This window comes from Myotis nattereri (assembly GCF_964212035.1).
Source record: "Myotis nattereri genome assembly, chromosome: 15".
NCBI lineage: Eukaryota > Metazoa > Chordata > Mammalia > Chiroptera > Vespertilionidae > Myotis > Myotis nattereri.
The window spans coordinates 56,174,292-56,201,629 of NC_138090.1; the positions used below are offsets into that span (position 1 = coordinate 56,174,292).

Below are 27,338 nucleotides of genomic sequence, written 5' to 3' on the forward strand. Positions count from 1 at the left end.
CGTCCGCTGTTAAAAGGAGGACATTTCCCAGGGAGACAGCGCAGTGTCCGGGAGGTGAGCACTCCCCGCTGCCCTTGTCTGGTTCTTTTTTCTTTTTATCTTTCTCATAAACTTGTTTATTTCAGAGACACAGAGAGAGACGTTAATTTCTTTGTTGTTGTTGTTGTTAATCCTCGCGTGAGGATATTTTTTCCATTGGTTTTTAAAGAGTGGGAGGAGGAAAGGCAGGGGAGTCGGGGGGGCAGAGAAAGAGAGAGGGAGGAACATCCATGTGAGAGAGACACATTGGTTGGTTGCCTCCTGCAGCGTGCCCTTGCCAGAGTCGAACCCAAGACCCCTTTGGTCCTTGAGTTGATGCTCTAACCACTGAGAAAAACTAGCCAGGCCTCTTTTTAAAATATATATATATATATATTTACTTTTATTTATTTATTTTAAATTTTGGAGAGAAAGGAAGGGAGAGGGAGAGAGAGCAAGCAACATCCATGGGCTGCCTCCTGCATGCCCCCTACTGGGGATGGAGCCCACAACCTGGGCATGTGACCCAACCACAGGGATAGAACCTGAAACCCAGGTCTGTGCACTGATGGGGGATCAAACCTGCAACCCTTTGGTGTACACAGGGTGACACTCCAACCAACTGAGCCACACTGGCCAGGGCAATAATTGTTTGTATGCATGTATGTATTTTACTTTTCAATTACAGTGAACATTCATACCATGTTCTATGAATTTCAGGTGACCCCCACCCCATTCTGAAGAGTAGACAAAAAGAAAGCCCTAGCTGGTTTGGCTCAGTGGATAGAGTGTCGGCCTGTGGACTGAAGGGTCCCAGGTTCAATTCCAGTCAAGGGCACATGCCCAGGTTTTGGGCTCGATCCCCAGTAGGGGGCGTGCAGGAGGCAGCCAATCAATGATTCTCTCTCATCGTTGATATTTCTATCTCGCTCTCCCTCTCCCTTCCTCTCTGAAATCAATAAAAATATATATTTTTTGAAAAGGCCCACCCCAAGTCAAGCTCTGTTGCCAATATGCTTTAGTCTGTTCTCCAGAGCCAAGAATTTAACAGCTGGAGCCGATCTGATGCCTCACTAAGAGCTCCCCCTCCCCTGCCTTGTAAATGAAGGCCTTGCTGGGGTCAATGGGCTCAGAGGTGGGCCCCATGAAGCCAGAGACCCCACCCACTGAGGTGCCCCCCCAAACGGTAGGAGATGCCCCCTTTCCTACAGCAATGAGGATACATGCCTTGGGAAGAGCAGGGCTGGGAGGAGGACAGTGCTCTTCGGTCTTGGTGGCACATTGAATGACATGGGGACCTTCAATACTGGCCCAGTATTTCCCAGTGGATAGAGCATTGGCCAGCAGACTCAGGGGTTCCGGGTTCGATTCCTGACAAAGGCACGTACTTCAGTTGCACACTCCTCCCTGGCCCAGGCCCTGGTCAGGGCGCATGCAGGAGGCAACCAATCAATGTGTTTCTCTCACGTCGATATTTCTGTCTTTCCTTTCTCTTCCACTTTCTAAAAAATCAATGGAAAAATACCCTCTGGTGAGGATTCTTTTTAAAAGTTCATATGAGCCTTGGCCAGGTGGCTTAGCTGGTTAGCGCTGACCCTACATCAAGGTTTTGAATTCGATCCCTGGTCAGGGCACATGCAAGAATCAACCAATGAATGCATCGGTAAGTGAAACAATGAATCAATGTTTCTCTCTCTCTCTCCCTCTCTCTCTCTCTCTCTCTCTCTTTCCCTTTTTCTCTCCCTTTAAAATCAATAAAAGTGCAATGGTATCCTGGCTCCCACCCCAGACATCCTGACCATTGGGATTTGAAAAGTTCCCCCAGGTGAGTCTAAGCTACGGTAAGGTTTGGGGAGGACTCGTAGGAGTTAGCATTACCTTTCACAACATATGAGTGTATCACATCAATCTGAACCTACACGGGGATGCCAGTTCTATCTCAATCAAGCTGAAGGCAAGGGAGGAAAGAGACTGTGAGAGAAGCAGGAATGGGAGAATGGAGGCACGAGGCTGCTGGCATTTCTGCTGCCCCAGGTGGGCCCTGTAGAATGTTGGAGAATATTTATTGGATGACCAACGGGAATGCCTACTCCGAGGTCACGGGGAACCCAGGTGAGAGTCTCGTGGAGAAGGTCGATTGAACAACAGCGTCCTTTCATAGAGATCAATAAGCGCCAGGTGTGCCCTGGTTGGATGGCTCGGTTGGTTGAGCATCGTCCCATATACCAAAGGGTCGTGGGTTCAGTTTCCCATGGGGACACATACCTGGGTTGCAGGTTCAATCCCTGGTTGGGGCACGTACAGGAGGCAACAGATAGATGTTTCTCTCTCTCTCTCTTTCTCCTCTCCCTCCCTCCCCTCTCTCTAAAATATCAATAAAAACATATCCTCAGGTGAGGATAAAAAATAATAATATGTGCCCTGGCCAATTTGGCTGAGTCGATAGAGTGTAGACTGGAGGGTCCTGGGTTCGATTCCGATCAAGGGCACGTGCCTGGGTTGCGGGCTTGATCCCCAGAGGAGGGCATGCAATGATTCTCTTTCATCATTGATGTTTTGATCTCTATCTCTCCCTCTCCCTTCCTTTCTGAAATCAATAAAAATATTTTATAATAATAATAATAATATGCCCGGTCAGTGTGGCTCAGTGGTTGAGCGTCGGCCCATGAACCAGGAGGTCATGGTTAGATTCCTGGTCAGGGCACATGCCCAGGTTGCAGGCTTGATCCCCAGTTTGGGGCGAGCAGGAGGCAGCGACAGGTGTTTCTCATTGATGGGGTTTTTATGTTTGTTTGTATGTCAATCCTCACCCGAGGCTATTTTTCCCATTGAATTTTAGAGAGAGTAGAAGGGAGGGGGAGAGACAGAAACAGAGAAACATCAATGTGAGAGAGACACATCGATTGGTTGCCTCCCGCCTGCCACACAAGGGGGATGGAGCCTGCAACCGAGGTGCGTGCCCTTGACTGGAATCGAACCCGGGGCCCTTCAATCCGAGGGCTGATGCTCTATCCACTGAGCCAAACTGGGGCTCATTGGTGTTTCTATCTCTCTATCCCTCTCCCTTCTTCTCTCTAAGATCAACAAAATTTTTTAAAGAATAATAATGATAATTAATAAAAATAAATGCCAGGCCCCGACCGGTTTGGCTCGGTGGATAGAGCGTCGGCCTGCAGACTGAAGGGTCCCGGGTTCGATTCCGGTCGGGGGCATGTGCCTTGGTTGCGGGCACATTCCCAGGAGGGGGTGTGCAGGAGGCGACTGATCGATGTTTCTCTCTCACCAATGTTTCTAACTCTCTGTCCCTCTCCCTTCTTCTCTGTAAAAAATCAATAAAATATATTTTTTAAAAATAAAATAAAATAAATGCCAGGCGAAATGTCCAGGTCAGTTAAAGGACACACGCGTGCGCACACACACAATTATTGCTGCAGGACAAGCAGGTGAAGGCCATGCTCGCCCTGAGGCCCTGGGCACAGGTGTGATGGGGAGGTGCACGCAGGGGCAGGGAGCAGGTGCCCCTCATTCACTGGGCCTCGCCCGTCCCAGCCCGAAGCAGCCAATGGCCTGTGGCCACATAACCACCCAGGATTCCCCAAAGACCCTCTGCAGGTGGTGCTGGTTGGGACCTGATCCTGGAGGTGAGGAGTGGAGTCGGTGAGTACTTCCTCAGGTCTTGTTCCAGCACCTTCCTTTCTCTGTTAAACGTTCAAACCTACTTGTTGAGCCTTCGTCTGGGTCCCCACCCTCCCCACTAAGACTCTCCAGAGCCCAAAGCCATCTTTAGAAAGAATGGAAGGTCCCGTTTCCCAAGCAAAACGCCCCTGTTAGGGGCCTTAGGAACCTGCCTCACCCTTTCCAGTCTCTGCGTCTAAACCTGAGGACGGAGCTGGGGTCCTGGGGTTCAAGGTCAAGGTCAGCAGAGGTGGTGGGAGTTGGGGTGCTGCTGTGTTCTTGGTGCTCACGTGAACTGTGGCTCAGCCACCCACCCTGCGGGAGCTCTCTGTCCAGTGAGGAAACAGAGTCCCAAGTGAGGTAACCGGGTGGTGAGGGTGGGACCCCCTTCGAAACCTCGCTGTAATGGGAACCGCCTCTGCGGGGTCCCCGAAGACCCTGTGATGTCCTCAGAGAGGAGAGAAAGCGTGGGCGCCAAGTGGAGTTGGGGGGGGCACATTGGAGAGAAACATACATCCCCATCGTGTTTGCTTGCTCTAAAATACAGAAAGGTATCTCCTGTGAAAGCATCATTTTAGGGAAAGCTGGTGGAAATAAATGGGTTTTACTAAAATGATTGAGCTGTTACCATTACCCATCTATTAGTGGCAGAGAGACAGGGAGGGAGGGAGGGAGGGAGAGAGAGAGAGAGAGAGAGAGAGAGAGAGAGAGAGAGTGAGTTGGGGATAGAGCGAGAAACGATGTGGGGGTTGGGGAGGGAGACGAGCAGGAAAGCCATGCCCTCTCTCCCTCTCCCTTTTGTCTGCTCATTTAGTCTCAGAAAATAGCCTTCACCACCCAGCTTGTTTTTTGTTTTTTTTAGTTGGGGCAATATTGGTTAATAAAACTATGTAGGTTTCAGGAATACAATTCTACACATCATCTGTGTATTGTGTGTTCACCACCCCCAAGTCTCCTGCCATCACCATTAATCCCCCCTTAACCTTTTCCTACCCCCCAACCCCCTCTCCCTCCGGGAATCACCCTACTGTTGTCTGTGAGGGATTAAGCAAAGGAAAAAAAAAGCTCACCTGGGGTGGAGCCGGGAGCCGGGTGGAGAGGGTCAATGAGGGGGGAAAAGAGGAAAGTTGGGGTAGTACATCTGTAATACTTTCAACGATAAAAATAAATTTCAAAAGAAAAGAAAAAACTCATAGACACTGACCACCCCTCTTCATTTACACCCCTCTAGCCTACCCTCTTGCTGGGACACCATCTCCCCTTCCCTCCCCAGTCAACCCTTCCAGCTGGGCTCTAACCCCGTCTGGGTGTCTGTCTGTCTTTGGGGTTTCATGTCCCACTTCCTTTTCTGGGATGTATTGCACGAGGGGTAGCAGTAGCTTTTCTCTGAAACACGGTGAGCTACTCACCACGCCAGAACTTTGGCCTTCAATTCCATCAAGGGAGGACAATAATATCTCAACATTGAGGTAGTTTACAGAAAGCGTGAGTGGCGTACCGTCTGTCACCTGAGGAGGGGTTGAGCAAGAACATGCGTTTATTTGTTTTTGTTTCTTTGCTGGTTCTGCTTTTATAGATTCTTTTTCTTTTTCAATTAAATGTATTGGCATAGCATTGGTTAATAATGTAACATTCAGCGGTAGAGTTATTGGGGTGACATTGGTTAAGAAAAGTATATAGGTCTCACGTGTACAGTTCCATAATGCATCCTCCGAATATTGTATTGTGTGTTCACCACCCCAAGTCAAGTCTCCCATCACCATATGTTTGACCCTCTTTGCCCTCCAGCCCCCTTCCCCTCTCGTATGCTGTTGTCTGTGTCTGAGTCTTTGTTGCTTTCTTTCATACCCACATATGAGTAAAACTATGTGGTTCTTGTCCTTTTCCAACTGACTTATTTACTCAGCACGATACTCTCAAGATCTAGCCATATTGTATCAAATGACACTATTTTATTTTTATTTTTCGTATAGACATTTTAAAAATGTTTTCATTGATTTTTATTTTATGTTTTTCATCCTCACCTGGGGATATTCTTCCATTGATTTTTAGAGTGAATGGAAGAGAGAGGGAAAGACAGAAATATCGATGTGAGAGAAATACATCAATTGGTTGCCTCCTGCACCAGCCCTGACCAGGGAAGAGCCTGCAACTGAGGTGCATGCCCTCGACTGGAATCAAACCCGGGACCCTTCAGTCCACAGGCCGATGCTCTATCCACTGAGCCAAATCCAGGGCTGGGCTATATGTTTAATTCAAATGTTTCCTTCAAGTTGTGGGTATGTATGAAAGTGTCTCCATGTGACCACCCAAAATTCATTCTCTTTATAAACTTAAATAAACTTCCTCGTTAACCACTCAACCAAGCAGTTGAGAGATTTTATGTGTGTACTTTCCATCTCCGTGTATCCAGGTTCCTTTATGTTAGAGGTTTTGGGAAAAGAGGAAATCGTTTTAATTTTGACTGAAGAAATCTGAATTAGGATGTAACCTTTTCAACTTGTTCTTAGAAATAAGTGGGGTCATATTTTTCCCCTCTAACCACCAATAGGATCGATAGTTTTCCTAGATATTACATGGGAATGTGGAGAAAAGCTTAGTTTTTTTGCTAGGGTTCTGTTTTGAATAATCCAGCACATAAACTTTATCATCTGTCCATTGTTAGTAGTTTTCTCCTCTCCGTCTCTCTCCGTCTCTCTCCGTCTCTCTCCGTCTCTCTCCGTCTCTCTCCGTCTCTCTCCGTCTCTCTCCGTCTCTCTCCGTCTCTCTCCGTCTCTCTCCGTCTCTCTCCGTCTCTCTCCGTCTCTCTCCGTCTCTCTCCGTCTCTCTCCCTCATAGATGGGTAATAGTAACAGCTCAATCATTTTAGTAAAACACTCATTTCTACCAGCTTCCACTAAAATGATGCTTTCATGGGAGATGCCTTAGAGAAAGCAAACACTATGGGAAGGTATGAAGCAAAATGTGTTCTTCGGTTCACCCTTCCCCCTCAATCCATGTCCTGCTCATCACCCCTAAATAGTGTGTTTGTGGTGGGGCACTAATATCTTACAGGTGGAGGCACCGTTCTGCGCTGGCAGTTGGGCATTGAGGATGCAGGGCTTGAATGGACACACCTGTCTCACTGTTGTTGAGAGTATTACAGATGTCCCCCATTTTTCCCCATTTGCCCCCCTCTTCCCACTCCTGCCCCCTCCCCAGGCCTTCACCACACTATTGTCTGTGTCCATGGGCTATGCCTATACCCATATAAGTTCTTTGGTTAATTTCTTCCTGCCTCCTCCCCCCTTCCCTCTGAGATTCTACTCTCTGTTCCGTGCTTCTACTAGTATGCCTCTGGACCTATTTTGTTCGTCACTTTGTTCATGAGGTTCCACATATGGGTGAGATCATGTGATACCTGTCTTTCTCTGACTGACTTATTTCACTTGGCATAATACTCTCCAGGTCCCTCCATGCTGTCTCAAAGGGTAAGAGATCCTTCTTTTTCACAGCTGCGTAGTATCTCATGGTGTAAATGTCCCACGGCTTCTTTATGCACTCACCTACTGATGGGCACGTGGGCTGTTCTCACCTACTGATTGGCTCTTGTAAATAATGCTGCAGTGAACATAGGGGTACACGTGCTCATCCTGATTGGATCACACCTGTTCTTGATCAACCCCAAACGGTCTTCGGTGTTGCCGTTGCAAACAAGCCTGTGTCTAACGATATTAGCAGTTAGAGGGCATAGCTCTTGACAAACTGCCCTCCACAGACATGGCCCCAGTTGATACGTCTGCTCAAAATATAGGAGCACCTATTTCTCAGCCCAAAGCAAAGTAGTAGGTCATCAAACATTAGGAAGCTGGCCAGCTGGCATATGGGACTCGGCACCTGCCAGCTCGATAAAGCCGAAATATTTCCCCCAGAATTTTGTGGTCTATTTTTGGCTTTTGATAACTTGGCACTTGGAATTCTTATTGAGCAACATTATCATTCATGACTCTATAACTAGTAGAAATGGAAGCCACATCCAGGTAGAGTTGTTTTTTGTTTGTTTGTTTAATCCTTTGCTCATTTTAAAAAAAATTTTTTTATTGATTCCAGAGAGAAAAGGAAAGGGAGAGAGAGATAGAAAGATCAATGATGAGAGAGAATCATTGATTGGCTGCCTCCTGCACCCCACATACTAGGGATCGAGCCCGCAACCCAGGCATGTACCCTTGACCAGAATCGAACCCGGGCCCTTCAGTCCGCAGGCCGACGCTCTATCCACTGAGCCAAACCGGCTAGGGTGAAGCATTCTTTACAAGATCCAAGATCTAGAAACAGCCCAACTGTTTATAAGTGGGTAAAAAAAGCTGTGGCACATGTACACAATGAAATACTTTGCAACTGTAAAAAGAGAGAGAAACCCGGCTGGTGTGGCTCAGTGGCTGAGCATCGACCTATGAACGAGGAGGTCATGTTTCGATTCCCGGTCAGGGCACATGCCCAAGTTGTGGGTTCGATCCCCAGTGAGGGTCATGCAGAAAGCAGCCGGTCAATGATTCTCTCTCATTATTGATGTTTCTCTCTCTCCCCTTCTCCCTTCCTCTCTGGAATCAATAAAAATATATTTACTTTAAAAAAAAAAACAAAAGGAAATCTTACCTTTTGCAACAGCATGGAGGGACCTGGAGAGTATTGTGCTAAGTGAAATAAGCCAGTCAGAGAAAGACAAGTATTCTCACTCATATGTGGAATCTAAGGAACAAAATAAAGTGATGAACAAGACAGGACCAGAAGCAGGAGGCATGGAATAGACTGACAGATCTCGGAGGGGAGGGGAGGGGGCCGGGAGGGATGGCAGTGAATGTGATCATGTGATGATCTTGTCACTTTGAATCTTGTCACTCTCCCCCCACCCCCACCCCCAGGTCCCATCTGCTCCCTGCAACCAGGGAAATCTTCTCCATCCACACAGGGGGGCCCTCCACCTGGCGTAGCAATGGGAGAAGCCAACGTGTCCCCCTTTTCTGACTGTGGACTGCGCTGGTGTCTCCAGCAGCTGGACAAAGAAGAGTTCCACACGTTCAAGGAGTTGCTGATGGGAAGCACTTCGGGGCTGGTCCCGGGCTCCTTCCCGTGGTTGGAGGTGGCTGGGGCAGACGCGCAGCACCTGGCCTTCCTCCTGCATGAGCACTGCCAGGCTCTGGTGGTCTGGAGCATGGCCATGGACATCTTTCTCGAGATGAACCTGCCAGTGCTCTCTCAGAAGGCAAAGGAGGAGATGGAAAGTGAGTGAGGCCGCCCAGCCACTGTGGCTCAGTGGTTGTCAACCTAGGAACCAGGAGGTCACGGTTTGATTCTCAGTCAGGGCACATGCCCGGGGTGTGGGCTCCATCCCCAGTAGGGGGCGAGCAGAAGACAGCTGATCCATGATTCTCTCTCATCATTGATGTTCCCCCCTCTCTCTCCCTCTCCCTTCCTCTCTCCCTTCTGCTCTCTCTAAAAACCAATGGAAAAAATCCTTGTGTGAGGATTAACAACAAAAGACTGGGGCCTCAGGATAGTTTCCCCTCTTGCACATTTAAAAAGAAAATCTTTATTATTGAAAGTATTACATAGGTAGGGGGGAAGGTGGGGGTGGTGTCCAGGAGGCAGCTGATCCATGATTCTCTCTCATCATTGATGTCTGTCTCTCTCTAAAATCAATAAAAACATTTTTTAAAAATCAGAGCACCCTTCACATAAATCTCTGTTGTTTCTCGGTGATGGTGGCACTTGAGGCTCCGACTCCACTGTCCCCATTACAGGCTAGTCATGGGGTAAACTGGCTCATCTTGGTTCCCCTCAGTCATTTGGGCAGAGAGTGCACTTAAAAATTATTTTTTCTGCCGAGACCGGTTTGGCTCAGTGGATAGAGCGTCGGCCTGCGGACTGAAAGGTCCCGGGTTCGATTCCGGTCGGGGGCATGTACCTGGGTTGCGGGCATATCCCCAGTGGGGGATGTGCAGGAGGCAGCTGGTCGATGTTTCTCTCTCATCGATGTTTCTAACTCTCTATCTCTCTCCCTTCCTCTCTGTAAAAAATCAATAAAATATATTTTAAAAAAAAATTATTTTTTCTTAATTTGAGAGAGAGAGATTTGTTGTTCCACTTATTGCACTCAGTGGTGGACTCTTGTATGTGCCCTGACTGGGGATCAAACCCGCAAACAATCGGCGTATTGGGATGATGCTCTAACCCCAACTGAATCACTGGCTAGGGCCATTGCTGTGACGTTATGGCCACTGTTCTGTCATCTGCTCTGTGTTGCAGAATGTTCACTGGCTGAAATACTACAAGATTTTACACCCACGAAGACTGACCAAGGAACAAGCATGGGCCAGCCTTCAGGTCAGTGTGGGGTGTTGGGTCAAGGGTTTTCTATCTCAGTCCATGGCCCTGCTATCCTCTGCGCTGCTCACACCAGAAGCCTGGTCATTATTTTTAGTACTAGAGGCCCGGTGCACGAAATTCGTACACAGGTGAGGTCCCTCTGCCTGGCAAGCAATTGGGGCCAATCAGGGACATCTCATCCAGTCCCAATTGGGACTGGTCACCAGGGAGGAACCGCAGAAGGGCTGTAGGGTGCGTCTGGCCCCATCTCACCAAGTCCCAATAGGCCGGACCCCAGCAGCAAGCTAACCTACCAGTTGGAGCATCTGCCTCCTGGTGGTCAGTGTATGTCATAGTGACTGGTGAGTTGAACAGTCGGTCGGACACTTAGCATATTAGGCTTTTATATATAGAGGTGTTTATTTCTGATTGATTGACTCTTTTCTCTACCTTCTACCTACTTCATCAGAAAATCATATGAGACCTCCCTCTGAAGTAGGACTTTTTTCTTTTTTTTTTTATTTTAGAGAGGAAGTGTCGGGGTGGGGGGGGGGGGAGAGAAACATCAATGATGAAAGAGAATAATTGACTGGCTGCCTCCTTCACACTCCCTACTGGGAATCAAGTCCACAAACTGGGCATGTGCCCTTGACTGGGAACTGAACCATGACCTCCTGGTTCATAGGTCGATGCACAACCACTGAGCCAAGTTGGCTGGGCTGGACACATTTCTACACATTTCTTACCATAGCCTGTATGTCAGAATCATCTCACTTGAATGTCTAATCTGTTTCTACTCTGGTTACACAGAATCTTTTCCCCACGGTGATAAGCAAGGTGATCTTTTAAAATTTTCCATCTGGCCCCAGCCACCTTGACTCAGTGGATAGAGCGTCAGACTGCGGACTGAAGGGTCCCAGGTTTGATTCCAGCCCAGGGCACATGCCTAGGTTGCGGGCTCAATCCCCAGTAGGGGGTGTACAGGAGGCAGCCGATTAATGATTCTCTCTCATCATTGATGTTTCTATCTCTCTTTCCATCTCCCTTTCTCTCTGAAATCAATAAAGAAATATCTTTTAAAAAAAATTTCCATCTGGACAGATTCATAGATAAAGAGCAGGCCAATAGCTCAGGTGGGGATGGTGCTGGAGGCGTGGATGGATTGAGCAAAAGAGGGAAAAAAGGGAAAGAACCCATGCCCTGGCCAGTGTTTATTCTTTGGGGGTTAGAGCCTCAACCCTGGCACCAAAGGGTCCCGGGTTTGCTTCCCAGTCAAGGGCACATTCCTCGGTTGCAGGTTTGATCCCTGGCCCCAGTTGGGGCTCATGCAACCAATCGATGTGTCTCTCACATTGATGTCCCTCACTGGGTTTGACTTCTCATTTTAACAGCTTACCCAAAGGTCTCCAAAGAATAAAAAGCAGAAATGAGACCAAAACCCATACCCTCTGAGCTTGACCCTAAGGCTCATTATCTGTCCACTGTGCCTCTCCAGCTGAGTCGTGGTTTCAGATGGGTCAGAAGGTGAAATCTGGCGTTGCAGACCCTATCTTGGGGATACTGTGGTGGGTCTGACCTTGTTAATTCACCTCTAAGTGTGTGGCATTTCATTCTTCTTCCCTCTCTTTTCTGCAGAAATGTCACAAGTTATAAAACAAGATGATACCACAGCAGCAAAGACAAAAGACCAAGGTAAAGAACTCTAGTTCATTGATATTCTCCCCCCCCTCCCCCTTCCCCTCTCCCTCCCTTCCTCTTTCTCTCAAAATCAATAAAAAATCATCCTTGTACCTGACCAGCATGGCTCAGTGGTTGACCGTCAACCTATGAACCAGGAGGTAAGGATTCAATTCCTGGCCAGGGTACATGCCTGGGTTACAGGCTCAATCCCCAGTAGGGGGTGTGCAGGAGGCAGCCGATCAATGATTCTCTCTCATCACTGATGTTTCTATCTCTATCTCTATCTTTCCCTTCCTCTCTGAAATCTATATTTTTTAAATATATCCTCAAGTGAGGAATAATAATAATCACAATAATCCATTGCTGAGAAGCAACAAAGTCTCCTGTGTGTAGAGTGTCTGAAATCCAGACTGTCTTCCAACTTTGTCTCCTGTTTCTCTTCTGCCCTCTCCGGTCTGACGTAGGCCAAGGAGGTGACAAAGAGAACTACAAACATCATGTGAAGAAAAGGTTCGCCACAGTGTCGGGTGTACACCACAGTTTCAAAACCTTTGCCGCTGATTGTCCACAAATGCAAATGTTGTCTGGTGCTTTTGCTCCAGATCAGCAGGGCTTCCGGCCACTCACCGTGGTCCTGCACGGAAGACCTGGGGTCGGGAAGTCAGCTCTGGCCAGAAGAATCCTGCTGCACTGGGCCCGAGGGGAGCTCTACCCGGGTGTGTTCTCCTATGTCTTCTTCCTTGATGCCCGAGACATACCATGGAGGAGGAGAAGCAGTTTCACGGAGTTAATTTCCAGGGAGTGGCCAGACCCTGAAGTCCCCGTGGCAAACATCATGTCCCAACCAGACAGGCTCTTGTTTGTAGTCGACGGTTTTGACGACCTGGACGTTGCCTCCGAAAATGCTGACCTGAACGTCTGTGACAACTGGACAGAGAAGCGGCCCGTGTCTGACCTGATGTGCAGTCTGCTGAAGAAGGCCCTGCTGCCCGAGTCCTCTCTGATCGTCACCGTCAGAGACGAGAGCCTGGAAAAGCTCTGCTCAATGCTCGTCTCTCCCCGCTACCTCTTCATTGAAGGAATCGCGATGGAGAAAAGGATCCAGGTGTTCCTCAAGCACGTCAAGAACGAGGACCAGAAAACGCAGGTCCTGCACGAGGTGCTGGACAACCACGTACTGATTGACAGGTGCCAGGTGTCCGTCACGTGGTGGCTGCTCTGCCGGGCTCTTGAGCTGCAGACGGCCTCGGGGAAGGGCCTGCCCCCTACCTGCCAGGTCCTCACCGGCTTGTACGCCACCTTCGTGGCCCATCAGCTCGCCCCTCGAGATGGCCCGGGACGCTGCCTCAGTCCGGACGAACGAGTGGTGCTGAAGGGCCTGTGCCGGATGGCCGTGCAGGGCGTGTGGGCCAGGAAGTTCGTGTTCTACAGCGATGACCTGGGCATTCACGGGCTGACGGAGCCGGAGCTCTCCGTGCTGTTTCACAAGTACATCCTCCTGCGGGACAGCCAGGGGGAGCGGTGCTTCACGTTCCTGCACCCGAGCCTGCAGGAGTTCTACGCGGCCCTGTACTACGTCCTAGAGGGCCTGGAAGCCGAGTGGGAGCCCCACGCTCTGTGCATTGAGAATTCCAAGAGTCTGAAGGAGCTCAGGCAGGTCAGCTTCAACGTCCACGTGCTGCAGATGAAACGTTTCTTGTTTGGCTTCATGAACAAAGAAGTGGTGCGGGCCCTGGAGGACCTGCTGGGGTGTCCCGTGGCCCTGGTGGTGAGGCGGGTGCTGCTCCAGTGGGTCTCCCTGTTGGGTCAGCAGGCCGCCACCGCCTCCCCGCTGGACTTCCTGGACTCCTTCTACTGTCTCTTCGAGACCCAAGACGAAGAGTTTGTCCGTTTGGCGTTGAGTGGCTTCCGGGAAGTGAGGCTGACGATGAACCGGCCCATGGACCTGAAGGTGTCCTCCTTCTGCCTCCAGCACTGCCGGCGCCTTCGGGAAATGCAGATGGACGTCAGGGAGATCTTCCCCGAAGATGAGGCCACCGAGGCATGGCCCGTCGTTCCGCAAGGGTGAGTGCCCCCCCCCCCCCCCGGCCCCGCAATTTTCATTCTTTCCATCTCCACGCGGAGGTGTTGGTGTTTTGAGATGATCATGGCCACAATCGTGCTAATTAGCATAGCCATCCCTCACACAGCTACCGTGGAGCAGAAGACATTTAACATGTTGCGGACGGATCACGAGAATTCTCGCTTCATATGACACCGATTTACAGAGTATCATACTTTAAGAAGATATTAGCTTGTAAGAACATGTAATAAATAACTTCAAAATGCAACGGATATTTAATTTTAAAGCGTGCCCTTAACATTTATTGTGAAACGCTTTTTGTACTCGTTCAATAGAAACTTATCTGGCCACTGGGTAACGCTAGCAATAAAACTACTGGTCCGCAATGCGTTAAGACCTACCGTCCTAGCCAATTTCCAGTGCGAAACACCGTAGCTGTACGTTATATGTAACTGAGACTCTGTGCCCTTTGGCCAACACGCCCCCATTCCCCCCACTCCACCCCCCCACCCCCAATCACTGGCAACCACCGCAGACGCTCGCTCTGCCTGTGTGAGTCCCACTGTTTTACATTCTGCATGCGAGGTCATGCATGTCTTTCCGTGTCTGGTTGGTCCCGTTCAGCATCATGTCCTCTGGGTTTACCTATGTTGTTGCCAATGGAAGCACCTCCTTTTATAAGGCTGGGTAACATTCTATTGGGGGGACGGGTGACATTTTCTTCATCCACAGACACCTGGGTTGTTTCTATAGGGTGTCCCCCCAAAATGTAGACACACACTTTATATACTTACAAAGGCCGTGTTTGTTAAAAGACATTTCATTTTCAAAATTGAGCTCTCAGCTGTGAGAGTATGTGTACATTCTGGGGGGAATATTCTGCATATCTTGGCTTTTGTGGATAATAGAATGAAAATATCTCATAGGAGCCTGACTATCAATTCTTTGTTTGTTTGTTTGTTTTGTAAAATATGTATTTATTGATTTCAGAAAGAGGAAAGGAGAGGGGGAGAGAGAGATAGAAAATCAGTGATGAGAATCATCGATCAGCTGCCTCCTGCATGCCCCACACTGGGGATGGAGCCCGCAGCCTGGGCATGTGCCCTGACTGGGAATGGAACCATGACCTCCTGGCTCATGGGTCCATGCTCAACCACTGGGCCATGCTGGCTAGGCCTGACTGTCAATTCTTTTGCATACGTAGGATTATTGGGTCGTAAAGTAGTTTTATTTTTAATTCTTTTAGGAGCCTCCCTGCTGTTCTGCATAGAGGCTGCACCATTTCACATGCAAAGGGGAGCTGGCATCGAAGCACAATCTGACTCGAGAGCCGCTGGCTCCAAACCATCCTACTGCACCCCTGGGTACCAAGTACTCGGGATGCAGGGTGGCCAGGAGCGTGCCCATGCAAGGCACGGATGTCTCTAATGTGTCCTCTGAGCCCCTGCACCCATCCCTATCTCATCCTGTAGACTAGTCTCTCTTCTCTGACATGGGAGTGGCTGTTGCTCGTGTTAGAATCTATCCCGTGGGTCCTACCCAGTTTGGCTCAGAGGCTAGAGCATCAGCCTGCAGACTGAAGGGTCCCAGGTTCCATTCCAGTCAAGGGCACATGCCCAGGTTTTGGGCTCAATCCCCAATGGGGGGCATGCAGGAGGCAGCTGATCAATGATTCTCTCTCACATTGATGTTTCTTTCTCTCTCCCTCTCCCTCTCTCCCTCCCTCTCCCTTCCTCTCGGAAATCAATAAAAATATATATATTTTTAAAAATTCATCCTGTGGAAGCCAACGTTTCCTTCTTCTCCCATGCAGGCTGCAGACCAAGCCCCTGGTCATCGAGTGGTGGGAGAACCTCTGCTCCGTGCTCAGCACCCACCCCAGCCTGCAACAGCTGGACCTCGCGGGCAGCATCCTGAGCGAGTGGGCCATGAGGACTCTGTGCGTCAAGCTGAGGCAGCCAACCTGCCAAATCCAGAAGCTGATGTAAGGCTGCCCTAAGGCCAATCTATAAACTGTAGATTCGGCGGGGACAAGTGCCGTGGGAGGTATAGGAACCGAGCTCCCAAAAGCAATGGGATGGGAAGGGACTCAAGACCTTGTGAAGGGATTACTTGTGAAGGGTGGGTTCATGTATTCAGGTTTTGAAGGATGAATAGGAGTTGGTTAGTAAGGGGGAAAGAAGGGAGCTCATTTCAGGTGAGTGGTCGAGCATGAGGCAATAAATGCAAAGTGACCAACTGTATGTCCGGTCGACCAGCCGACCGGTACATATGAAGCACACTGGCAATTTAAAAATAAACGTTGACTCGTGCATGCGCAACACATATTAAAATATTTTGTATTTTAATTTTATAATACCATATTATATATACTATCTGACATGTAATTTTTTGCAGTAACATAGTTACTGCACAAATCTTCTAATTTATTTCCTTTCCATGTGCACAAATCCGTGCACCGGGCCACAAGTATAGTCATAAGCTCACACATATTTGAATGCTAATACGTTCCTGGGTCTGTAGACCCCGGGGTACTCACCAGGCACCTGCAGTGATCGAGGAAGGGCGAGTTGTACTTTGAAGGTTCTATTTAATGTTCCTTCCAAGGCCATGCAAAGCCCACAGGACAGCCAAGACGAGAGCCAGTCAGGTTCTTGGTTGCAAAGGCCGCCCCCTCCCCCTTTCTGCATCTGAGTGCTTTCCTTCAAAGGGGCTGGGCCAAGGGGCTGGTGACCCCACAGTAATGAATGGTGCCCTGTCATCTTACGTCCTGCACAGAACTTAACAGCTCTGCCCACTGCTATCTGAACACCCTCCCCAGGGAAGCCCTCCCCATAGCTGTCCCTGTGTTGCTGTTGTTTTTAATAAATTTTTATTGATTTCAGAGAGGAAGGGAGAGAGAGAGAACAAGAGAGAGAAACATCAATGATGAGAGAGAATCATTGATCAGTTGCTTCCCATACACCCCACACTGGGAATTGAGCCTGCAACCCGGGCATGTGCCCTTGACCAGAAATCAAACCATGGCCTCCTGGTTCATAAGCCAACGCTCAACCACCAAGCCAAACTGGCCAGGCATAGCTGTCCTGGCTGTAAACTCTTGTCACACCCTGTCATTGGCTCTAATCCACGTCATCACCATATTTGTAATACAACAGTAATACATGATAGTGGCAAAGAGATTTAGGAATTACAGAGGTATTAAGTAAACCCTTTGATGCCTCTTCAACTTCCCGTCTCCCTCATTAATCTCACATATTTTCCATGAAATTATCTGTTAATATTGGCAGAAAAAGTCTAGTGTCCACCTGGCCCCATCCATAGTAATTATAATATTACTGACTGTATTCCCCATGCCGTACTCCACATCCCCACGACTGTTCTTGCAACTATCAATTTGTACTTTTCTTTTAATCCTCACCCCAGGATGTGTTCATTGATTTTTAGAGAGAGGAGGAGGGAGAGAGAGAGAAACATCAGTTGGGCGCATACAGGAGGCAACTAATGGATGTGATACAGGATTAGTTGCCAGGACCCTCTCTCCCTCCCGCTCCAAAAATCAATGGAAAAAATACCCTCAGGTGAGGGTGAACCACGACGAAAGGAATAATTAGGCTGCACCCGACCATCTAACTCTCGCTCCCTCGCTCTCTCCGGCAGATTTAAAGGCACGCAGATCACCCTGGGTCTGCCTCATCTCTGGAAGACGCTGATCGTCAACCATAACATCAAGCACCTGAACCTGGACAACATTCACCTGCAAGAGGAAGATATCGGGGTCGTGCAGGAAACCTTAAAGCACCCCCACTGCTTGTTGGAATCTTTGAGGTAAGTCCCGGGACTGGGTCTCAACTTTCCTTTTTTAAATCGTCAGCTCCAGGATATGTTTAGAGAGAGGAGGGGGGAGATCGAGAGAAAGAGAGAGAGAGAGAGAGATCAATGTGAGAAACATACATAGGCTGCCTCCCACACACCCTGCCCAGGGATCAAACTTACAAGCCAGGTACGTGCCCTGACCAGGAATCAAACCCACAACCCCAACCAACTGGAGCCACCAGGCCAGGGTGACTTTCACTTTTTTGTTTTTTTGGAGTTTTTTTTTAATTTTCACCCAAGGAAATTTTTCCATTGATTTTTAGAGAGAGTGGAAGAGAGAGGGAAAGACAGAGAAACATCGATGTGGGAGAAACACATCGGTTGGTTGCCTCCTGCACATACACTGACCAGGGCCCTGGCCGGGGAGGAGTCTGCAACCGAGGTACGTGCACTTGACCAGAATCAAACCCAGGACCCTTCAGTCCTCAGGCCAACGCTCTTATCCACTGAGCCAATCCAGCTGGGGCGGTTTTCGCTTTTTGATTGTATGGATTTATTTTATTTATTTTTTTTTTGGTTGGGTTGCTTTTTTACTTTCTATGTTGAAATAATTATTCCTGGCGAGTTGCAAAAAGATGGCAACAGGTTGGAAGGTTGACGAAGTCCAGAAATAGATGGCAGGGACACGGTACAATGATGTGAATGGACTTAATGCCCTAGAACTGGGCACATAGGAATGGTCAGGGTGGCCATTTTTATGTTGTGTATATTTTACCACAATACAAAAGTCACTTGTGATGTTTCATAAAGTTGGGAGGAGGAAATCACAGCGTGGCCAGTGTGGCTCAGTGGTTGAGCATTGACCTATGAACCAGGAGGTCACGGTTCGATTCCCGGTCAGGACACATGCCCAGGTTGTGAGCTCAATCCCCCGTGGGGCGGGGCGGGTGGAAGGGGGGTGGCGGGCATGCAGGAGGCAGCCAATCCATGATTCTCTCTCATCCTTTTTTTAAAAATATATTTTATTGATATTTACAGAGAGGATGGGAGAGGGATAGAGAGTTAGAAACATCAATGAGAGAAAAACATTGATCAACTGCCTCCCGCACACCCCCTACTGGAGATATGCCTGCAACCAAGGTACATGCACTTGACCGGAATTGAACCTAGGACCCTTCAGTTCATAGGCTGACACTCTATCCACTGAGCCAAACCGGTTAGGGCTCTCTCTCATCCTTGATGTGTCTATCCCTCTCTCCTCTCCCTTCCTCTCTGAAATCAATAAAAATAATCACAGTGGTTAGAATGTGGGCCCCACGCACCAAAGGGTCTCAGGTTTGATTCTCGGTCAAGGGCATGTGCCTGGGTTGCAGGTTCTGTCCCCGGCCAGACTCGGAGGCCACAGCGGACAGTGTCCAGGGACCAGCGGAGGGGCCCAGGTGCTGGGGACGGACGGACGGACGGACAAGGGTGTGTTTCACAAACCTCCTCTCTGTCTGCAGGTTGGATCACTGCGGCTTAACCGACTCCTGCTGCCCACTCATCTCCCAGATCCTGTTGGCCTCCCACAACCTGAGGTCCCTGAGCCTCGCGGGGAACAAGGTCGCGGACCAGGGCGTGGCGTCCCTCTGCGAGGCCCTGAAGGTCTCCCAGTGCGCCCTGCACAGGCTGATGTGAGCGGCTCTTCCTTTCACAGCCGGGTTGTCTTTGTCTTGTCTTAACCGAGGTCCTCCCAGTCATGGGGGACCGGGGGGTGGGGGGTTGGGATTGGCTTATGCATGCACCAAGGGTGACAGCAGGCGCTGTGACCTCAATGTTGAGGCTGGAGAAAGACCCAATAAATAACATCTGTGTCTTTGCTGCAAAAGTCTGACCTGATAGAAAAGATTGAGCAGAGCCCTGGCTGGTGTGGCTCTGGCTAGAGCGCTGACCTGCAGACTGAAGGGTCCCGGGTTCGATTCCCGTCAAGGGCACATGCCCGGGTGTTGGGCACATGCCTGGTCCGGGGGCGTGCAGGAGGCCGCCAGTCGATGTGTGTCTCTCATATCAATGTTTTTCTGTCTCCCCCCACCCCTGCCTTCCACTCTCTCTAAAAAGATCAACGGGAAAATATCCTCAGGTTAGGATTAACAAACAAAAGTGTGCAGCGTTATAATACAATGGCACATGTTCAGATTCTGTTTCCAGTTGGCATCTCACCCATGTCAAACCACTCATTGTGAAATGTTAACATCAGGGTCATTTAAAAATTACCTATCTGCATTTTTTAAATATTATTTTATTGATTTCCGGGAGGAAGGGAGAGACAGAGAGAGAGAGACATCAATGGTAGAGAATCATGGATCAGCTGCCTCCTGAACGCCCCACACTGGGGATCCAGTCCACACCCCAGCATGTTCCCTTGACCAGAATCAAACCCAGGACCCTTCAGTCTACAGGCCGACGCTATCCACTGAGCCAAACTAGCTAGGGCTATCTTCATTTTTTAAATTTTTATTGATTTTGGACAGGAAAAGAAGGAGAGAGAGACAGAAACATCAATGATGAGAAAGAATCATGGATCGGCTGCCTCCTGATGCCCCCAACTGGGGATCCTGGCATGTTTCCTTAACCAGAATCAAACCCAGGACCCTTCAGTTTGCAGGCCGATGCTCTATCCACTGAGCCAAACCAGCTAGGGCTCTATCTGCATTAACAACAAACAATTCCAACAAATTAAGATGAATTAGCCTTGTCAAAAACTGGGCTTTTATGGAAATCTTCTATATATATTATATATATTTTATATATATATACATATATACATAATATATATACATATGTACATACATATACATATATACATATACATGTATATATGTGTATATGTATATTTATGTGTGTGTATGTATGTATATATGTGTATGTATATATGTATGTATGTATATAAAAGCCTAATATGCAAAGTCTCCCCTCGGGAGTTTGACCGGGAGACTGGGAGTCCGAACGCTCACTATGGCATGAGCTGAACACCAAGGGGGCAATGTAGAATGAAGGAAGACTCCGGCCGGCAGCCGGAAGACCCTGATCAGCCCTGATTGCTGGCCAGGCCTAGGGACCCTACCTGTGCATGAATTTCGTGCACTGGGCCTCTGGTGATGATATAAAATACAGCAGCCGGTTCTGTATACTTGGCTCTTGGCCATGTTTGTAGGAGTCCAGCACTTGCTCTTTGTGGGGGGGTGGGACGCTGTCTCTCCTTGCAGACTGGGGAACTGCGGCCTCACGGCGGCCGCCTGCCAGCACCTGTCTGAGGTCCTCACCAGCAGCCAGAGCCTGACGCACCTGGACCTGTCGACCAACCCACTGGGGAAGGATGGCATGACACTGCTGTGTCGCAGCTTGAAGTGCTTCACCTGCGCTGTTCAGAGGCTGATGTGAGTCCCCCTCGCTCCCCGTGAGGGTTCCGTGGCTCCGTGACCAAGGGTATGGGTCCGTCTCAGAGAGCAGGGAGCGAGGGAAGGTCAGCGTCGGCCTGCTGACTGAAGGGGCCTGGGTTTGATTCTGGTCAAGGGCACCTACCTCGGTTGTAGGCTGCTGGCCCTGGTCGGGAGCATGTGGGAGGCAACCAATTGATGTGTCGCTCTCACATGGGTGTTTCTGTCTCTCCCTCTCTCTTCCACTCTCTCTGAAAATCAATGGGAAAAATATCCTCGAGTGAAGATTAACAATAAAAAAGAGTCATAGCATACAGCAGGTGCATTAGACATCGTATCAAGAACTTCAAGGTCATCTGACATTGACACCTAACAACCTTTTTTTTTTTTTTTTAGTTTTTAATTTAAATTCTTTATTGTTGAAAGTACAGGGGGGCCTTGACTTACGAGTTTAATTTGTTCCGTGATGGAGCTCGTAACTCAAATCACTCGTATGTCAAATAAAGAGAACGAGTGAGACACGTGATGCTGGGCTGATGTTGTGGCGTTCACTGTGACGTTCGCTGCGCCAACTAGCGGTGGGGTATCTGAAGCTGGCTCATAACCCGAATTTTAGCTCGCAACTCAAAGCAAAAAATCGGCTGAGAGACGGCTCGTATCTCGAAAAACTCGTTAGTCGGGACACTCGTAAGTCAAGGCCCCACTGTCTTGCATATGCCTCCTTCTCCCCCCATTGACCTCTCCCCGGCCACGCCCGCCCCCCAGCACAGGCCTTCACCCCCTCCTGTCTGTGTCCATGGGTTATGCTTATCAGTCCTTTAGTTGAGCCCTAGCTGGTTTGGCTCAGTGGAAAGAGCATCGGCCTGTGGACTGAAAGGTCACAGGTTCGATTCTGGCCAAGGGCATAGGCCTGGCTTGTGGGCTTGACTCCAGGTAGAGGGGCATGCAGGAGGCAGCCAATCAATGGTTCTTTCTCATCATTGGTGTTTCTATCTCTTTCCCCCTCCCTTCCTCTCTGAAATCAATAAAATATATTTTTTAAAAAAATAAGTCCTTTAGTTGATCCCTTACCTGCCCCACAACAGCCTTCCTAGATACTAGCATAATCCCCTCCCAAAGGAGGAGTACCCTGAGGCTGGGACAGACAGACGGCCGACCCGAGGTGCAGGGTCGTGGGGTCGCGAGTGTGACCCTCCCTGTCCCTTGGCACGTGCCCTGCAGGCTCCGGGACTGCCACCTGGACGTCATTGGCTGTGGCTTTCTCTCCCTCGGACTCATGGGCAACCGCCATCTGACCCACCTGAGCCTCAGCATGAACCCCCTGGGGGACGACGGCGTGGACCTCCTGTGCGAGGTCCTGTTGGAAACCACCTTTCACCTCCAGGACCTGGAGTAAGTGTCCCGTGGGGGGGAGGAGAGGGGGTCACCTCTACCCACATGGGGGCTGGGGTCCTAGAAAGTCAGGAGACAGGAGTTGGGGAACTGGAGCACAAGGTTAGCGTCGGGGTCCACAGAGCCACGTGCTCCCCACCGGACACTGTGGGGAAGTGGATGAGTTGGCGCTGCAGGGATCCACGGATTCTAGGTCCTCAGGCGTCTCCCAGAGCTGCCCACGTCTCAGAAGGTGTCCTCCTGCTCCAATTTAATCTTTACCTCTTTATCCTTTTATTTTTTCATTTATCATTGATCTGAGAGAGATACACTGGTTTGTTGTTCCTCTTATTGAAACATTCATTGGTTGAGTCTTATATGTGCCCTGACCGGGGATCGAACCCACGACTGTGGCGTATGAGGACGATGCTCTAACACACTGAGCGGCCAGCCAGGGTGGGTCGGCCTACTTCTGCTGGCACAGAAACCGAAGCTGAGCCCATGGGAGATGCCATTCTGGGGGATTGCACTGAAGTGCTCAGCGACGCAGGCATCAAAGACTTGATCATTCTCAGCCCGGCCAGGGTGGCTCAGTGGTTGAGCATCGACCTATGAACCAGGAGGTCATGGTTGGATTCCCAGTCAGGGCACAAGCCGGAGTTTCGAGCTCGATCCCCAGTGTGGGGCGTGCAGGAGGTAGCTGATCCATGATTCTCATCATTGATGTGTCTCTCTCATCCTCTCTCTCTCTTTCTCTTTTCCCCTCTCTTCCCCTTCCCCCCTCTGCAGGCTGGTGAGATGTGGCCTCACTGCCGCCTGCTGCAGGAAGCTGTCCCTGGTGATCATGACCAACACGCACCTGAAGAGCCTGGATCTGGCGGCCAACGCCCTGGGGGACGACGGGGTGGCGGCCCTATGCATGGGCCTGCGGCTGAAGACGGCCTCGCTGGAGAGACTCGGGTGGGTTCCCGGGTCACAGCTCGGGGCGGGCGGAGGAAGGGAGCCACGCACGGGGTCGTTGGAGCAGAGACGCGCCCCGACTTTCAGGATTCCCTTCAGTCAGACAGAACGCAACTCTGAACCCCAGGCGTCCTTCCATGGGTGCCCACGGGGCCAGGGCAAGGTGGCAAAGCCTTGGCGTACAGCGCACACGTCCAGCCAGAAAGGAGGGGCGCAAAGGGCAGGGATGACCTGGGGGGCTCTCCACCCTCAGCGGCAGCGGCAGAATCTCCCATGAGGCATGTACCTCGGTTGCAGGCTTCTCCCCAGCCCGAGCCCTGGTCCGGGCTCATGCAGGAGGCAACCAATCTGTGTTTCTCTCTCTTGGATGTTTCTGTCTTTCCCTCTCTCTTCCACTCTCTAAAAATCAATGGAAAAATATCCTCCGGTGAGATTTTAAAAGTAGAAATAATAATTTAAAAAGGGTAAGAGATCCTTCTTTTTCATAGCTATATAGTATTCCACGGCATACGTGTCCCCCAGCTTTTTTATCCACTCACTCCTCCGCCGTCGGGCACGCGGGCTGTTTCCAGATCTTCGCTATTGTAAATTGTGTTGCTATGAACATAGGGGCGTGTGCATTCTTTCTGTAGGAATGGAGTCCACTACTTTTTTAAAATATCTTATTGTTTACAGAGAGGAAGGGAGAGGGACAGAGAGTTAGAAACATCGATGAGAGAGAAACATCGATCAGCTGCCTCCTGCACACTCCCCACTGGGGATGTGCCCGCAACCAAGGTACATGCCCTTGAGCGGAATCGAACCCAGGACCCTTCAGTCCGAAGGCCGTGGCTCTATCCACTGAGCCGAACCAGTTAGCGCTTTTTTTTAACTGTGAAAGTGGAAGTCAAAGGGGTTGAAGGAAGAAGGCCAGAGCGTTGGTCTTGGGGTCACCCCTCGCGTGTCCGGCCGGCAGGTTGGAGGCGTGCGAGCTGACGTCCGGCTGCTGCGAGGCCCTGGCCTCCGCGCTGCTCTGCAACCGCTACCTGCGCAGCCTGAACCTGCTGCGGAACAACCTCTGCCCCGAGGGCATCCGGGAGCTGTGCCGCGCCTTCGGGCGCCCCACCTCCAAACTGCAGGTCATCGGGTGAGTCCTGGCGGCTGTCCTCCCGGGGACAGGCCTCCCCTCCCAGACACGCGGGGGGGCAGAGTGTGGAAAGGAGTTGGGGGGGGGGGGGCGGTCGCCGGGAGGGGAAGGTCGTGGCTAAGCCACCAGAACGTTATCCAACCATTAACGCCTCCTGTGTCCCAGGCCCTGTGCTGGGCGCTGGGATCAGGGATACGGAGCTAGAGGCTGGTGCCGGCTTCATGGGCTTAACTTGGGGGTGGGAAGACATCATACACATGAAATGCTGATCCTCAAGAAACTAAAAACATCCCTGGCTGGTTTGGCTCAGCGGTTAAGAGTCTGCATGTGGATTGAAGGGTCCCAGGTTCGATACCCGGTCAAGGGCACATGCCCGGGTTGTGGGCTTGATCCCCAGTGGGGGACGTGCAAGAGGCAGCTGATCCATGATTCTCTCTCATCATTGATTTTCTTTTATTTTTTAAAAAATATATTTTATTGATTTTTTACAGAGAGGAAGGGAGAGAGAGTCAGAAACATCAATGAGAGAGAAACATCGATCAGCTGCCTCCTGCACATCTCCTACTGGGGATGTGCCCGCACCCCAGGTACATGCCCTTTGACCGGAATCGAACCTGTGACCTTTCAGTCCGCAGGCCGACGCTCTATCCACTGAGCCAAACCGGTTCCGGCTCATCATTGATTTTCTATCTCTCTGTCCCTCTCATTTCCTTTCTGAAATCAACAAAAATATATTTTAAAAATAAAAATAAATAAAATCAGTAAACATATCCTCGGGTGAGGATTTTTAAAAAAAGGGGGTTCAGCCCTAGCCTGTGTGGCTCCGTGGATAGATCGTCGGCCTGCAGACTGAAGGGTCCCGGTTGGATTCTGGTCAAGGGCTCCTCCCCAGCCAGGGCCCTGGTAGGACACGTGCAGGAGGCAACCAATCCATGTGTGTGTCTCCCATCGATGTTTCCCTTTTCCTCTCTTCCACTCTCTTAAAAAAATCAATGGGCCGAAACCGGTGTGGCTCAGTGGATAGACCGTCGGCCTGCAGACTGAAAGGTTCCCCGGTTCGATTCTGGTCAGGGGCATGTACCTGGGTTGCAGGCACATCCCCAGTAGGGAGTGTGCAGGAGGCAGCTGATCGATGTTTCTCTCTCGTCGATGTTTCTGACTCTCTATCTCTCTCCCTTCCTCTCTGTAAAAAATCAATAAAATATATTTTAAAAAAATCAATGGGAAAATATCCTCCAGTGAGAATTAAAAAGAAGGGGGGTGGGTGACAGGTGAGCTAAAGCAAAGCCCTGAGCCCCTGTCCCGCCCCCTGCGCCTAGCTCCGCCCCCTGACCCCCCGCCCCGCCCCGCAGGCTGTGGAAATGGCAGTACCCTGATCCCGTCATCAAGCTGCTGGACGAGGCTCAGCTCCGCAGGCCGCACATGGTGATCGACGGCCGCTGGTACGCCTCCGACGGAGAGGACGAAGGTGACCGGTACTGGTGGAGAAACTGAGGCACAGACCCCTCCCGGCCCGCCCGCTCCGGCGGAGGAACCTGTAAGCCGCTGTCTCCTGCGGCCCCTGTGCCCCAGGATTCCTCCGCGGGGGTGGGCCCTGAGGTCCGCCGGTCCCAGAGCCCTCACCACGGGGGTCCTGGGGCCTCTGATCTATTGCGTCCGCCTCGGAGGTAGGACCCGAGTCGCTGGGCAGTGCCTGTCCTCCCTCTGAGCCTGCAGCGTGGATCCAATAAACACTGAGAATTTGGCAAACATGTCCAGCGTCCTTCTTTATTCTTTTACTTTTCTTTAAAAAAAAAAAACAAACACTGTTTTTTATTGATTCCAGAGAGGAAGGGAGAGGGAGAGAGAGAAACATCAATGATGAGAGCGAATCATGGATCAGCTGCCTCCTGCACGCCCCCCACTGGGGATCCAGCCCACAACCCGGGCATGTGCCCTTGACCAGGAATTGAACCTGAGACCCTTCAGTCCGCAGGCCGACGCTCTATCCACTGAGCCAAACCGGGGAGGGCGATAGATTAATTTTAAAAGGCATTTGTCATTCACTGAGTATTCTCGAAGGATAATGTCGGTGAGGAATGAGGGATCTGGGTATAAAAGTGTCTTGGGAAGTAACCTTTTCCACCAAGTAGCTATTCCTTTTTTAAAAAATCTTATTTGTGACCAAACTATCTATCCCTGACCCAGATGCCCCTAGTATAGCCCCCATCTGTCATAATGATGTGAGCCATCAGAATGGTTCCTGCTTTGCAAGCTGGCCGCCACACCTGTTCCGCGAGCGGACGGACCAGGGTGGCTGTGGGCGTCTGGTTCAGACGTTTAAGTTCTGCTGCCTGGCACCTGGGGGAGACACCCTCCCCTGAGCCTGTTTCCTCATCTGTGAAATGGGGATAAGGCCTCCTCTTAGGTGATGGAGGAAGCGGAAGCTGAGCTGTCACTCAGACCCCGCAGTGGGCTCTGTCCACGGTGCTGAAGGGTTCGCCCTGGAGGCACGGTGAGAGGGGGGAGGGTGGTTCTTGGACAGGTTTTGTCCACACCAGCAGGAGGGGAGGCGAGATGGAGGAGGCCAGAAACACCCCCTCTCACCCACAGCCTCTTTGTGAGGTAAGCGGAAGGAAAATGATGAGAGGATTATAACACACACACACACACACACACACACACACACACAGATAAATATAGTTGCCCAGCCAGCGTGGCTCAGTGGTTGAGCAGGAGGTCACGGTTGAATTCCCAGTCAGGGCACATGCTCGGGTTGCAGGCTCAATTCCCAGTGTGAGGAGTGCAGGAGGCAGGCAATCGAGGAATCTCATCATTGGTACTTCTCTCTCTCTCTCTCCCACTCCCTTGCTCTCTGAAATCAAGAAAA

The 27,338-nt window shown here is 50.3% G+C and overlaps 2 protein-coding genes across 2 annotated transcripts in view; both read left to right on the top strand.

Moving 5' to 3' along the window:
* LOC308530506 (class I histocompatibility antigen, Gogo-OKO alpha chain-like) overlaps window positions 1-27,338 on the top strand; it is a gene marked incomplete at both ends in the record, with an annotated part of 248,585 nt that overhangs the window by 92,227 nt on the left and 129,020 nt on the right. The gene's annotated exons all lie outside the window — the stretch shown is intronic.
* Window positions 8,666-25,963, top strand: NLRP5 (NLR family pyrin domain containing 5; the record flags this gene model as incomplete). Its single annotated transcript, XM_081108333.1, has 11 exons — window positions 8,666-8,954; window positions 9,979-10,056; window positions 12,183-13,782; window positions 15,594-15,764; window positions 17,441-17,608; window positions 19,099-19,269; window positions 20,842-21,012; window positions 22,234-22,404; window positions 23,173-23,343; window positions 24,299-24,469; window positions 25,822-25,963. The coding sequence occupies 11 exons, from the start codon at window positions 8,666-8,668 to the stop codon at window positions 25,961-25,963; spliced, it is 3,303 nt and encodes a 1,100-aa protein (XP_080964459.1).